This window comes from Monomorium pharaonis, chromosome 4, assembly GCF_013373865.1.
Source record: "Monomorium pharaonis isolate MP-MQ-018 chromosome 4, ASM1337386v2, whole genome shotgun sequence".
NCBI lineage: Eukaryota > Metazoa > Arthropoda > Insecta > Hymenoptera > Formicidae > Monomorium > Monomorium pharaonis.
Window position 1 is genome coordinate 2,190,788 of NC_050470.1, and position 13,115 is coordinate 2,203,902.

Sequence of the window (13,115 nt, forward strand, 5' to 3'; positions counted from 1 at the left end):
ACAGGAAACCTCTACTAGAATTTACCTAGTCGTAATTAAACGATACGGGCTTGTAATTCCAGCGAAAGGCGTTAGATAGGCACAATTTACAGACTGCGTTCCAGAACGTGAAATTCGAGTCGCGCGCGAGCAAGCTTCCAGCGCGCGAGCAAGCTTCCAGCGCGCGCTGAATAATATTCCCGTAATATCTCACGGCGTTGACAAATGAGAAAAAAAAACACCCGCGAGCTTCAAACATCGACGCTGCACCCGCGTTTGTCAAGCCCGAGGTTCGCACGGAGCGGGGACGATGTCTCGATCGCAAGATCGGAACCTAAAAAGCCGATTTAATTAGTTGCAATAAAAGCCGTGTTAATGCAAATCCATCGGCGACCTGTATATCGGAAATAATACAGTTCATTAGCAAACCCGGACCCGGCGTTGTATCGCGCGGCTCGGCGCGGCAGAGTTGCGTGTACGCATATTCAAATGAGATATGCGCACCGGTATCCGTGCAACGCCCGCATCCGCGTGTGCGTGCGCGTTTTGTAGCTAATACGCGGCGAGGAACGGAGACCTCTAACTCCGCGTTAAATTAACGGCACGCCTTCGATTCGAATAAATCAGACGTTGGGAACTATCGCATTTCGGGTCGCGGTACTTAACCCTGAAGCAGTATCAAGTATATAATATATGTAGAAACGTATAAAGTAGTCTCATAAATAGATCTCCTCTCGACACAAAAGTGTCGGGATGACTTTTGAGTCACAAGTTATCGAGTTTGCACTTCGCGAAATAAACTTCAGAGGCGAACGTCGAAATGGCAAAACTCTACTTCTATTCTATTTAAAATGGATTTTATTTTTATTCCTTGAATTTTTACATGAAATCGAGTACTTGGAGTATATAGAACATTTATGAAGCGAAATATTAAAAAGTTACAAGCATAATTTGGCGACACTTAGAATTTTTTACACGACCTCTCTATATATATTGTATCAGTTGGCAATTTGGAATCGTCAGATACGATCATGTTGTACCGTTGATCTCCAATTAAACGCCCCCGTTTTGCCGGGACAACAAAAAAGCGCACGATATGATATGCTAGAATAATAAATCATGAGGCCTTCCGATCCGAGGACAACTCGAGTATCTCGTCGGTCGGCAATTAGGGCTCATTCGATACGGTGACATTTTACTTGTACCATGGCTATTTATCTTATACTTCCCGCGGAAGTAGTCCTTCTATCGCGAGTTCAGCTAACAAGCCACTGATACTGCGAATTTTTTGCAGACTTTTAATTTAAGCGGCTGTACGTATGATAAATGAGAACGTTGTAACAGTGGGCTTGAATTTATTAACTCGTATATTTTATTATTTAATCTTTCCCTGGAGAATTTATTTTTTTAATTTATCTATGTATATTATCTATGTATATCGTAATAGTGAATAAATATAAAAATTACTACTTAGCTTCTCTAATTATTAGCATATCAAGATGACTTTAGATAAGTGTGAGTATCTGTACGTATTAAAATTTTAATAAGTTTAACGTCTGCTTAATACTCTTTACATACTTTTATCTTTATTCTTTTCTGAACATTAAATCTTAATTTTTTCCCCGTAAATATATCATTTTATACGAGCGTAAAACCATAGAAATGGCAGCAAATTAGAAACACTTAAGGAAATGGAAAACTACCTAACTGATATTAAATTTCTTACAGAGAGCTCCTCAATTGCTCTCGTCTCGTCGTAAAACCCTTCAGTACTGAGAATGACAGTAATTTATTGTCATTCTTCCATCAATCTTTTTTTTCAGTCACGTTAAGAGAAGCGAGATCATACTGGTTTAAAATTTATCGTGGAGAATTAACTAATGAATACGATCGTACTGTGGTAACAATCTCACGTGTTCTCGTTTTAGCAAATCACACACTGCCGTTGCAAGCTTGCAATAAAGTTTTCGCCCCGAAGAGATCATTAAAGCGACGAGCTCTACCACATCTACCACGAGCAATAACATTTAAAGTGTCAAAGTTCAACGGCTACCGCGTAAAAAAGATGCAGTGCTCTCCTTGCACTCTATAAATTTTCTCGAATATTTCCGTTCACGGTCTATAAAAATGTATAATGACCAAGTAAAGTCCTTTCGAATTATCACTGACGTTTATACGTAAGTCTCTTCCTCCGGAGAAATATCTCGCATGTTATAAATTAGAGAAAACGGAAGAATTGTTTCACAATTACGATGAATATTAATAACAGAGAGTTTGTTAGAAATATGTAATTAAATCTTTATATGCCTTATTCTTTATTCTGTATCTCAGAAGAGATATCGAAATTTATACACATACATATATGTGATGCTCGTAAATATCTTCCAAGTATTTTTAACTACAAAATTTTACGACGATAAACAAGGTTATAAATAAATACTTTTGTACTTTGTGCAAAGCGTACTATGAGGATAAGTTAGGTGGCTCGTTTTGTTTGGCAAGTAGTTGATCGATAGAGATGGGTCCTTTTGGTCGAACCGATCGGTCAAATTGCGGAAAATATCGCGCGGCGATAACAAGCGCATGACAGATCGCCGGCGTAAGTACACCTCGCGCGGATATCTCGTTAAAACGAAATAATCTCGGCAGGCACGCTCACCACCACCACCTACGGGTTTGTTCTCTACCGGTTTAGGTTGAGGTAGGTCGTCTCGAGCTATTACCAGTTAATGACTGCCGCCACATTCTCTGTCCCCCTCGGTTTCCCTTCCCTTCGTCCGCGCCGATCTTCGCGTGATCACGCCTTCTCCCTTCGGATCGGATCCCTCTCCGTGTAGATGCAGACACGCGCGTGACAGTTAATCCGACTGCAGCGACAGTCACGCAAAGGACCGTGGCAGAAACTTTATCGGGATTTCTTATAGACAATCTCTCCGATTCCGGAATGGAGCAATCTGCAAATTTACAGTTCCTTAATTTCTAATTGTGTCTTGGTTAAAATGTTTTCGTGAAAATCTCGTGTCAGCAGTGTTAAATTCAAATATATACGGCAAAAGTAATATACCAACACTATTAGTCTGATTAAAAATAATACTTTTAATGTATTAATAGTAAGTAATGAAATAACATATTAAGCGTGACGTATTTGTTTTATTAATATTGTTATTTAATTAACAAGATTATTTTCAATTAGACTAATGCTGCTAATATAGCATTATTTTTTTTGTGTATATATGCACTTATTCTGTGTACGATCACATGTACATATTTTGTAATTATTTTTTTATATTACATTATACTATATATTGATAATATCTGTATAACAGTGGGAGATATAATGAACATTTGTTGATTGCGAGAATAATATACTTTGAGAATTAATAATTCTTATGACCATATAATTTCTCAAGTTACGATAAGGAACACAATGAGAGTATTCTTAGACAATTCTTCAACCAGGGAAGCTTTTAAAGATTCTCATTCAGATATTCTTCCTTGTTCTTGAATTTTAATTGCCGGAAACGTGAAACTTTCGAGCGCTTTTCAGAAGGAAGTAAAAAAAATAAAAATACTCGAGTTCTCACCCCAGCCCCTGATTTTTACATTAGATAAAGTTACAAGAAGAAATACGACTACAAATCGAAAAGTTAAGGATAGAGGATTGTAAACGCCGAAAATTATTCTGGAATTATTTTTAAAAATTTATTTAACGGATGAAAAAATAGAAAAATTGAAAACTTTTTGATTTTCTAAGAAAAACTTTTAAAAAACATCTTTATATTTTATTTTTTTGTTTTTCGCTATTTTTCTCTAATATCTTCTATTTTTTCTATCTTTTCTCGAAAATTTATAATTTTTTTTTAAATTTTAATGCCTCCGAAAATTTTAAAACTTTAGTCAGAGAAAATTGAAGCCCAACGACGTCTTAAGGGACGACAAATCCGCGCGCACATGGCATTTTCATGTAATGCGCATTAATTCGTCTCTCCTCGCACGAGACATAAATCATCACCCAGCACTCCCACGATAATGGATTTCGTCGCCCGCGAGAACGCATCGTTCTCGCAAATGATACGCTTCGTACACGATAGTTAGCGGCCGGGGTTGGGCCGGTCTTTAAGAACTTACGGATGAGGCCGGAGGTATACGTATGAAGCCGCGAATGTAATGGTTGCGTTTCCACCTCATCGTTAATGAAGGAAAACGACGAAAAGGCGGGGGGAAGTCGCCGCTTTAATTAACGGAGAATCCGTGGAAATACGCGATCGCGCAGATCAAATATTATTCCGTGCGGAAAAAAAACGTCCGATTCTTTCCTCCCATACGAAAGGAATTCGCGGAACGTTTTCGTCCGTTTCATTTTATTTTTGTTGCCGTTACTTTTCCCGATGGAAGTATCCGTGGACGTCGTCGTAGGACAAAGGCGTGGCTCGACCTTTTTTTTCTTCTCTCCTTTTTCTACCTCCGCCTCCACCGCTTGCCCCGAGTAGATTTATCTTTGTGGCCAAACGAAATACGAAGTTCGCCGGTGTTTGACCGCGAGGCACGCTGGTTCGGGTTGGCAGTTGCCCTCGAAATGTGACGGTTGAACTTCGAACGGGTCAACGGGACGCGCACTGCACGTGTCGGTGAAAGAAATATTAATAACTTTTCGGAGTTGGAGATATGAGTTTCAGAAACATCCCGACTAGCGCGTTTTTGAGAACATAATTATTGACAGACGTATCAAAGAAAGTCAAGGATCACCGTGTTAATAATTAATATTAATTGCAATTGTTATATTTAATAATTAACGAGTATTGTTAGATCCTATAATGTAACGTACTACATTCTAATTATTATTTTATTATTGCGGCGAAGAGACGTAAAGATAAATCTCTCAACGTTTCGCCGTAATGAACCATAACTCCCCCCCACATAATTACTGGTCTCCGAATGACGGAGCATTGCTTGATGATTATTATCGAGCCGCGTTCATCTTCTTAGAAAGAGTCCTAGCGCGCGAGCGCGCTTTGCAAATCACGAAGGAGGATCCTATGCAAAGCGGCTAACCGGTTCCGACTCGAAGTCCCAAATCGACGCGAGGAAGAATCCGGAGAGCCCTCCTCCTCGCCTTCTCTCGGCTCTGTCAATGTGACAACGCGCCGTGCCGTCACGCAGCATGCAGCGTCGCGTTTTACACCCCGCTGATCCGCATTTGTTGAACGACGCACCTCAGACGACATCTTTACCGCTTCTTTAAACGCAAAAAACGTTCGCCCCGCGCGCCACGTCAGTGCGACACATGTTACGAGTTATGTAATACATAATATGTACGATGACGCGATAATAATCGAGGGATTGTGAATTGATTGAAGTTTATTTAGCTTTCTCAGCTATTATGTTTTACATAAATTTACATACATGCTTCTTTAACATCCGTTTAAATAGATCAATTCTTTCACATCTTCTAATTTCTGCTGGCAAGGTGTTGTATAATTTTGCGCTCTCCTAACACGCTTTTTTGCGCACTTTTAGCTCTAACGAATTTTATTGCGATAGTCTGTTCCTGTCTTGTTTTTCTTTCATTTTCATTACTAATTACTTCTAGTCTATCTCTTAAGTAATTTGGCGCCAAGTTATGTAAAATCTTAAATATAAATATACATACATGTTTTATAAACATAAATTGCAACGCTTGTAACATATGTTCTATTTTGGTGTATCTATTACATTATAATATTACTCGCATAGCCCGATTCTGTGCTACTTGCAATTTATTCAATTGCGTTTCTCCCATATCTACCAGTAGAGACCAGGAGAGACCGGGAGAGACGGGGAGAGACAGATAGAGACCGTGAGAGACGGGGAGAGACGGGTAGAGATAGGGAGAAACGGGGAGAGACCGGGAGAGACGGGGAGAGACCGGGAGAGACGGGGAGAGACCGGGAGAGACGGGGAGAGACCGGGAGAGACGGGAGAGACCGGGAGAGACGGGAGAGACGGGGAGAGTCGGGGAGAGACCGGGAGAGACGGAGAGAGACGGGGAGAGACCGGGAGAGACGGATAGAGACCGGGAGAGACCGGGAGAGACAGGGAGAGACCAGGAGAGACGGGGAGAGTCGGGGAAAGACGGGGAGAGACGGAAGAGACCGGGAGAGACGGGGAGAGTCGGGGAGAGACCGGGAGAGACGGGGAGGGAAAGACAGAGAGAGAGAGAGAGAGAGAGAGAGAGAGAGAGAGAGAGAGAGAGAGAGAGAGAGAGAGAGAGAGAGAGAGAGAGAGAGAGAAATCAGTTTTTTGTTATATTTTAATGCTAATAGTAACAGATGAAATAATTTCGAGTTTTGTTTCATTTGTAGAACAAAATTGCCGAGATAATTTATGAAATTGTAAAAAAAGAAACTTCAGTTACGATTTTTTTTTTTTTTTTTTTTTTTTTGAAATGCATTTTTATTCCCAGCTTTACTCTTAGCAACTTGAATATTATATTTGTGTAAGTTTTTGTTTCTAGTCCTTGACTCTTCAAGGCTCTGAGCGTTCCCACGTATTTTCGCAAGGATTAACACGTTTCCGTCTGAACGGCTGAGCGAGTGTAAAAATTTCAATTGCCTTTATGATCGCCAACTCGCGTGGTACTCATTAGACAAATGTTTATGCAATGGAAGGCCGTAAACGGGGCACAACGTTGCCGTATATCACTGAACAAAGGTTGAGTTGTCGAGTAAAGGGGACGAATTGCAAGAGATCTTTCAGGGGCCGACACGGTTAGATTATTACATAATATATAGGAGTGGTACATAATATAGGAGCTATGTAAGAAATTGTTGAGTATGCGCTTAATATTATCGCACGTTTCGGTGAGGGGAAATAGGAAACGTTGACTCGCACGATATATTATTAAGGAGTATGGCGAGCAACAAGTACCCTTACGCTAATCCATTTCTCTCTATATAACGTAGACATGTTGAATAAATGCGTTCCTCTAACGAGAAAGTTTAACACAAAGTAGTAATAGGTACGACGTGGCACCATAAAATAATAATAAGCGCAAAGTAATTACAGAGGAAGTTGAATTCTTACCTGCAGCGAGTACGCATTATGAATACACAGTTTTCTTTATTTCGCTACTACAGTTACATCATTATCATCGCACGGCGTTCTATTGTGGAATACGGAAACGAAAATCCTCTTGTTCCGACTGCAACACGCAACTTTTTCTTTTGAACCCTTTCCTTTTCCTTGATTGCGCGCGCAATCATTACGTCGCGTGGTGATTCATCCGCGTTTTCAACGCTTGCATAACATTGAAGATAAATCTTGCACGAGACAGTTTTTACAATACGCATGACGCTTGTCTATACGCTCGCGTACGTACGCCCACCGGAGGCAGAAATTATCTTTGGCGCCAGTCCGCCGTTAAATGCAATATACGAAAACAATAACATATCCGCTGGACCATGACCCACTCCAATGCCGCGATTTATCGCACTCGATTGGCGATAGATATACGACGATGTTGCTTGTACGATCAATAAACCCGTTTAAGAGAAATTCGATTTGTCATAATAAACCGTTTAAGTGGAATATGCGGCTCAAAGAATGCACGTGGGATATATAATGGATCTTACAAACCTACGCTATCTGTCGTAAAGAGCGCATTCAAAGAAGCAACCATTTGTTTTCAAAGATTACTTATTGATTAAACAGATCGAATCTCCGAACTGATTGGAATTGCGAATTTTCTCTGTCTCCCATTATTTACCATGTACACACTATTCCACTAAAACTTGCCCTTTTTCCCTCGAATCTTCTCCCGCGATGTCGTCATAGTACATTTTTATCGCCGATTGTCGTTGGTAAACTCAAGGATAAGAAGTTGTGAATATTTCCGCTACATTTAACTCAGTTTTCACTCTTGCAAAGGAGGAAAGAATTTATCCCAGAAGACTTCTGCCTAAGGTCGTAACCGTTGCAGGACGATGTTGTCAGTATGTTTTTCTCACGGATTTTCCGACAGAAACGTGAACATTACTGGACCCTCATGCCACGTGAAAACTGCAACGGTTGGTTGAGAAAAAAAATATTTCGGATGCATACACTTAACCCGGATCCATGAGCAATCGTGCATTTTGCAAAGTACGCCCGTGGTGCGCGCGCTTTCGCGAAAATGTGCTGTCCTTCAACTTCGATCTTTGCATAAAACTACTGGTACTTTTTTTTATAGTACTCCCCTCCCCGAATCTACTTCAACTTTTTTCTAATTCTCGACCCGACTGACGTCAAACGTGCTGCATAAATTTGGACTTATCGCCGGTACTGCTACGTCCGAATTTTATAATAACCTAATACGAATTTAATATCGATATTAATATTCAGTATGAATATTTTAGCATTTGAAATACAAATATCAAAATATTCAGTATCAAAATATTTTAATAAAATAATATATAAAATATACGTGATGATAATGATAATTTTATATTTTATTACCTTTTATTTTACTATTTTATACTATTTTCTGTTTTATATACTTTTTATTTGTGAATTTTAGAATATAGTGTTTTTAATTCTTCTTTTGTATGAGTAGGTATTGAAACAGAACTGATGTACAGAGCTTTTGATTTTCGGATATTCCATACCGTGTATCGAAGACAAAGTTAGAGTTTAAAAATGATATTGGACCGAGGAGGATTAAGTTTAAATGGAATATCGTATTTTACACTGCGCGTTTTTAATCCGTCCGGTAAGCGCGCAAACTAGATCGAACGGCAAAGAACGTCGATACTTTGAAATCGGATGGCGGCGCGCCGTCCCGCATTAATCAACGATGCGTGCGGATACTCTTAATCCGAAAAAATAGGACCCCGCATGCGGTGACGGACCGCAACTCGAACAAACTGCCGCATCGCGAAGCCGTTTAATTAATGTTCAGCCCTCGGGGATCAAAGAAAATCCACGAGGGACGAGGTAATGAAATTACTGCTTGCAACAAGGATTAACGCCAGCCAAGCCTGAACTCGTTTCCGTACGCAGCGTATGTCACCAGCGTTTCTATATTCGCGCTTTTGTGGAATATATATTTCTCTTCTATCCACGAAGAAATATCATGAATTCGCATCGATTAATTTTGACGGAACTCTGTAAATCTATGAAAGAAATCGTGATACAAATGAAGATACTCTTTGTCTAATTCAGCGAATATAAAATAATTGAGAGAGATATGAAATAAATATTTAAAATGCACTCCATATGCACGGTCAAGCTTTTAAGCCGTTACATCTCCGCGTCTCTTTTATTCATGCGGTGATGATAATTTTCAACGTACAACTTTCTTCACTTATCCCGCTTGTACGCTCGCGAGGCCAAACACGTGACAGAAATTTGCTACGGAATAATACGGTGAATAATACTTTGCGGTAGGTCGCTGCTTTTAACTTCCAGTTACATTCTGTACAAAAGCGGCACGTAGGCGTGTCACTCTGTGTGAAAACACCCTCCGTTTGCGAATCTCTCCAGCGAGAGAGAGAGAGAGTATATCTTCTAACTCCAATTGTTGCGCGGTCAACCGACGTTTGCATCGAGGGTCAGTTGTACTCTTGAAGGCTTCCTAATTAGCCTGTTAATTGGTTCGCTACGGTAAACCACGGCTCGCCCCGTGAACGTCCGACTTCACCGCTGTTTCAATCGATCCGTGAATTTTATTGGAACCGATGTAACTTTGATGAGCTCATATTTCGATAATGCGAACATGCGGAATTAAACCGGATGTGATTGTTTGCAGTAATGGAAATGTGAAAATTGACGCAAGAAATTCTATTCTCGTGTTCCCTCTAAACCGAAAAATAGAAACTACATCGATAAGCGCGGCATAACAAGTGATACATTGGGATACTCTTACATTTTTCTGATACTCGACTCCGTCGTCAATTTTTGCGAACCCGAGGCATTAACGCGCGTATCCCTTCCTTGTTGTCGGAAACGACGACGTCGGTTCTGCACATTATTATTCGTGGATTTCAACGTGTGTGCGCGCGCGCGCGAAAGGGATATTTTTAACGTTTACACAGATACTTTATCTCATTATAATTCGCCCACGCGTCCGCAGAGCGACTGCGTTAGTTGCCGTAACGATCTCCGCGGCAGTGAAGGCGAACATCTCTTCCTCATCCGCTTCCTCATCGTCTTGTTCGTCCGTATCCTCCTCTCTGGCGATTTTTTATTCGCTCTTTGGATTACATTTCTACCATATTTCTCGTTTATTATTTTTTTCCCTAACGTGAACGTCGTTTATTCAAACACCCACTTACTCTCGTCACGATTGCCCTTTTGACGCATTGAAATGTATACCCTGTAAAGGCGCAAATGTTATTTGTTTATAATAAACATTTGCTCCCTCCATCAATAATTTAAATCTCAGATAGAAAGATGTAATCGAACAAAGCTCACAATTGATAGAATTAACATCATTATATTTCGTGAAGCGCGCGCGCGATTGAAAGAAAGAGAAAAGTGTCCTAAGCATCCCTTTCATGCTTAGACTTGAGATCTGAACGCAATTGGTTGGCACTTAGGAGCGAGACGGTTCATTTGCATGTCTATAAAGTGGCATACGTGAATATACATACATGAATACATACATGAACGCATGGCTACTTACGTAAATTCGTGTCGTCGACCTCGCATGACTTCCCGTAACTTAGTTTTATCTCCCCCTCTCCCCCTCTCCATTGAATTTGCACCACAATGATGCTGTCATCGCGTTGCATTTCATAAAGGACACTCATGAAACGAATAATTATGTAAATGTTAAAGTTACAAGTTTATTGCCTTTGAAATATCTTATTAGTTAAGCACAAAAAATATCCAAAATTTTTGTATGTATAGATATTCGAATTGTCAATATCATATGTTATATATTTATACGCATATTATAATATATATTTTTATATGTGTAATGTATTATATTATATTATACACATATATTCAGATATAATTTATAAAACATGAATGACCCAAAAACTACACCCAAAAAGTGTAGCATATTTGATATGTGAAATATGATGATACGCGCAGCTAATAGTGTTCATAGATTAATCGACGAGCGAGCTAAAAGCTTCAACTACTGACGTATCATGGATGAAATACTCCAGCTTGCATCCGGAAAATAAAGACATTGGCCGTTCATTCGCGAAGGCTACCCGCTGCTAAGGAAATCGATAAATCCGCCGTCGCGATATCGATACTGATGGCTACCCATGTTTTATCGCCCTGCGGATATGCGATCGCCTGGATCTCGATTATGAATTCTCGTCGTCTTAGTCTCAGCGGGGCGACTGACTTTCCAAGATATCTCTTTAGTCGTTCTAGCGATTTTTCTGCGATCAACTTTAAATATTTCTCGCACGTCTTTTTTCGATTAATTTTGAATTAATTTGCATAAATATTTTGATCTTGTATTATCAAGCTTTTAAAACTTGATATTTTTATCTCTTTTATTTTTACGTATAAATATTATTCTTATAAATATCATTAATTTTATCACTTTATATAACATTAAATAAATTCTTTCTGAATGATTAACACTAATTAGTAATTTTGTAATGTTTCAGAAATCGAGGCGCAAGAAGCTTGCAAATGGTTGAGAGCTGCCGGATTCCCGCAATACGCGCAAATGTATGAAGGTAAGTGTTTCGATAAATATCAGGAAAACAATGAACAACAAGTTCGTAGTTAAGATTTATTGATCCCAGTCAAAATCCTTTTAAATTGCCTCGAGATTGAACGAGTACACTAAATAACTAAACACGAACTGAAAGGAAGTAATTTTAGATGAAATCTAAATCACTTGGTTCATCCCGAGGATTTAGATGTCCTGGAAGTACATAATGGGAATTTAAGTGGGCGTAGGGAAGGAGTGTAACCTTTTGTTATCCTCCAAGTCTCTACTTCCTTGAGGGAGATAAACTACCCTAAACCTTCGACAAATTCTAACTCATTTGAAACTACGTCGCTACAGTGATATTGTAGCACATAAATTCTGGGAAACATTATCTTAATGGCGATGAGATTATCATCGACATAATTTTCACGACATTTTTTCAAGTACTATCTGGGGCCATGTGGTTTGTCTCACATGGGCTCTTCGTCTCAAAACGGCCGCACGCGTTGAAACGCATGTAGCTTTGTTTGTTTTCGAAAAAAGAGGGATTTGGCATCATTTTTCAGGACCCTCTTCAAAGAGAAACAGTTGGTGTAGAGAAATTAGAAAATTGTACGGCAAAATTTATAACGGAACTCAGTCTAAATTTTATCTTCTTTGAAAAGAAGTAATGAAATACATTAAATGTAGTTAATTCTGAAAATTTTGCGAAAAGAACGTAATTCTAAAGTATTAAAAAATTTTGCTAAAGTATCTAAAAATTTAATTTGATACAGATTTTAAAAAGAACAAAATAATTACGTACTAGAAAAAATGCTTTATTCTATGAACCAAAAATATGAATAATGAAATTTTTAAATAAAATAAAATATTTGGTTGATGTTAAAAAATATCCTAGCTCAACAGTTTTTGCGAAAAGCACTAAATTTTTTTCCTAATATGTAGGACATTTAAATCGGTTGCTAGAATGTCGAAACTTTTTGTAGCCTCATCATACTTTAACGTTCTAAATTATTTTCAAATCTGTATCTCGCTAAGTTTTTAGATAATGCAGCAAAATTGTTCTACCCAACCATCTATGGATAAGATGACATGATAAATAATCTTACTGCATATGAAATTAATGATCTTACCATGGACATAGTTGGTGACTATTTTGCTGGGTCCGACTGCCAATTCAGATGTCGCAAAGCAGTTATTCATACGGCAGTATAATACGCGAGTTCTGCGGCGCATCGGTGGCCACGTAGCGCCAGGACACGGCGGATGGAGGAGTAGTAACGAGCGACACGTGGGTAGATCGCGGCGGATCAGGTCGTCGCGCGCGAGAAAGTAAATTATTAAGGGGGCAGAAGGCTTGATGCGCCCGGACATGTTAATACGTCTCATAATGCCGGGCCCTTTGTCGCGGCGCCTACCAACAATGCGTTCGTTATTGCGGTACCGGCGCATTGTTGCCGCTGCATTTGCGTCGCCGATGCCTTCTTCTTGCCAT

The 13,115-nt window shown here is 39.4% G+C and overlaps 1 protein-coding gene across 2 annotated transcripts in view; it reads left to right on the plus strand.

Annotated features, from left to right (window-relative positions):
- LOC105830700 (rho GTPase-activating protein 7) overlaps positions 1–13,115 on the plus strand; it is a 221,307-nt gene that overhangs the window by 155,302 nt on the left and 52,890 nt on the right. For both annotated transcript variants that reach the window (XM_028189375.2, XM_036285229.1), the window contains exon 9: positions 11,571–11,642. In XM_028189375.2, coding sequence (XP_028045176.2) covers positions 11,571–11,642 — 72 coding nt within the window. The remainder of the gene's footprint in view (positions 1–11,570; positions 11,643–13,115) is intronic.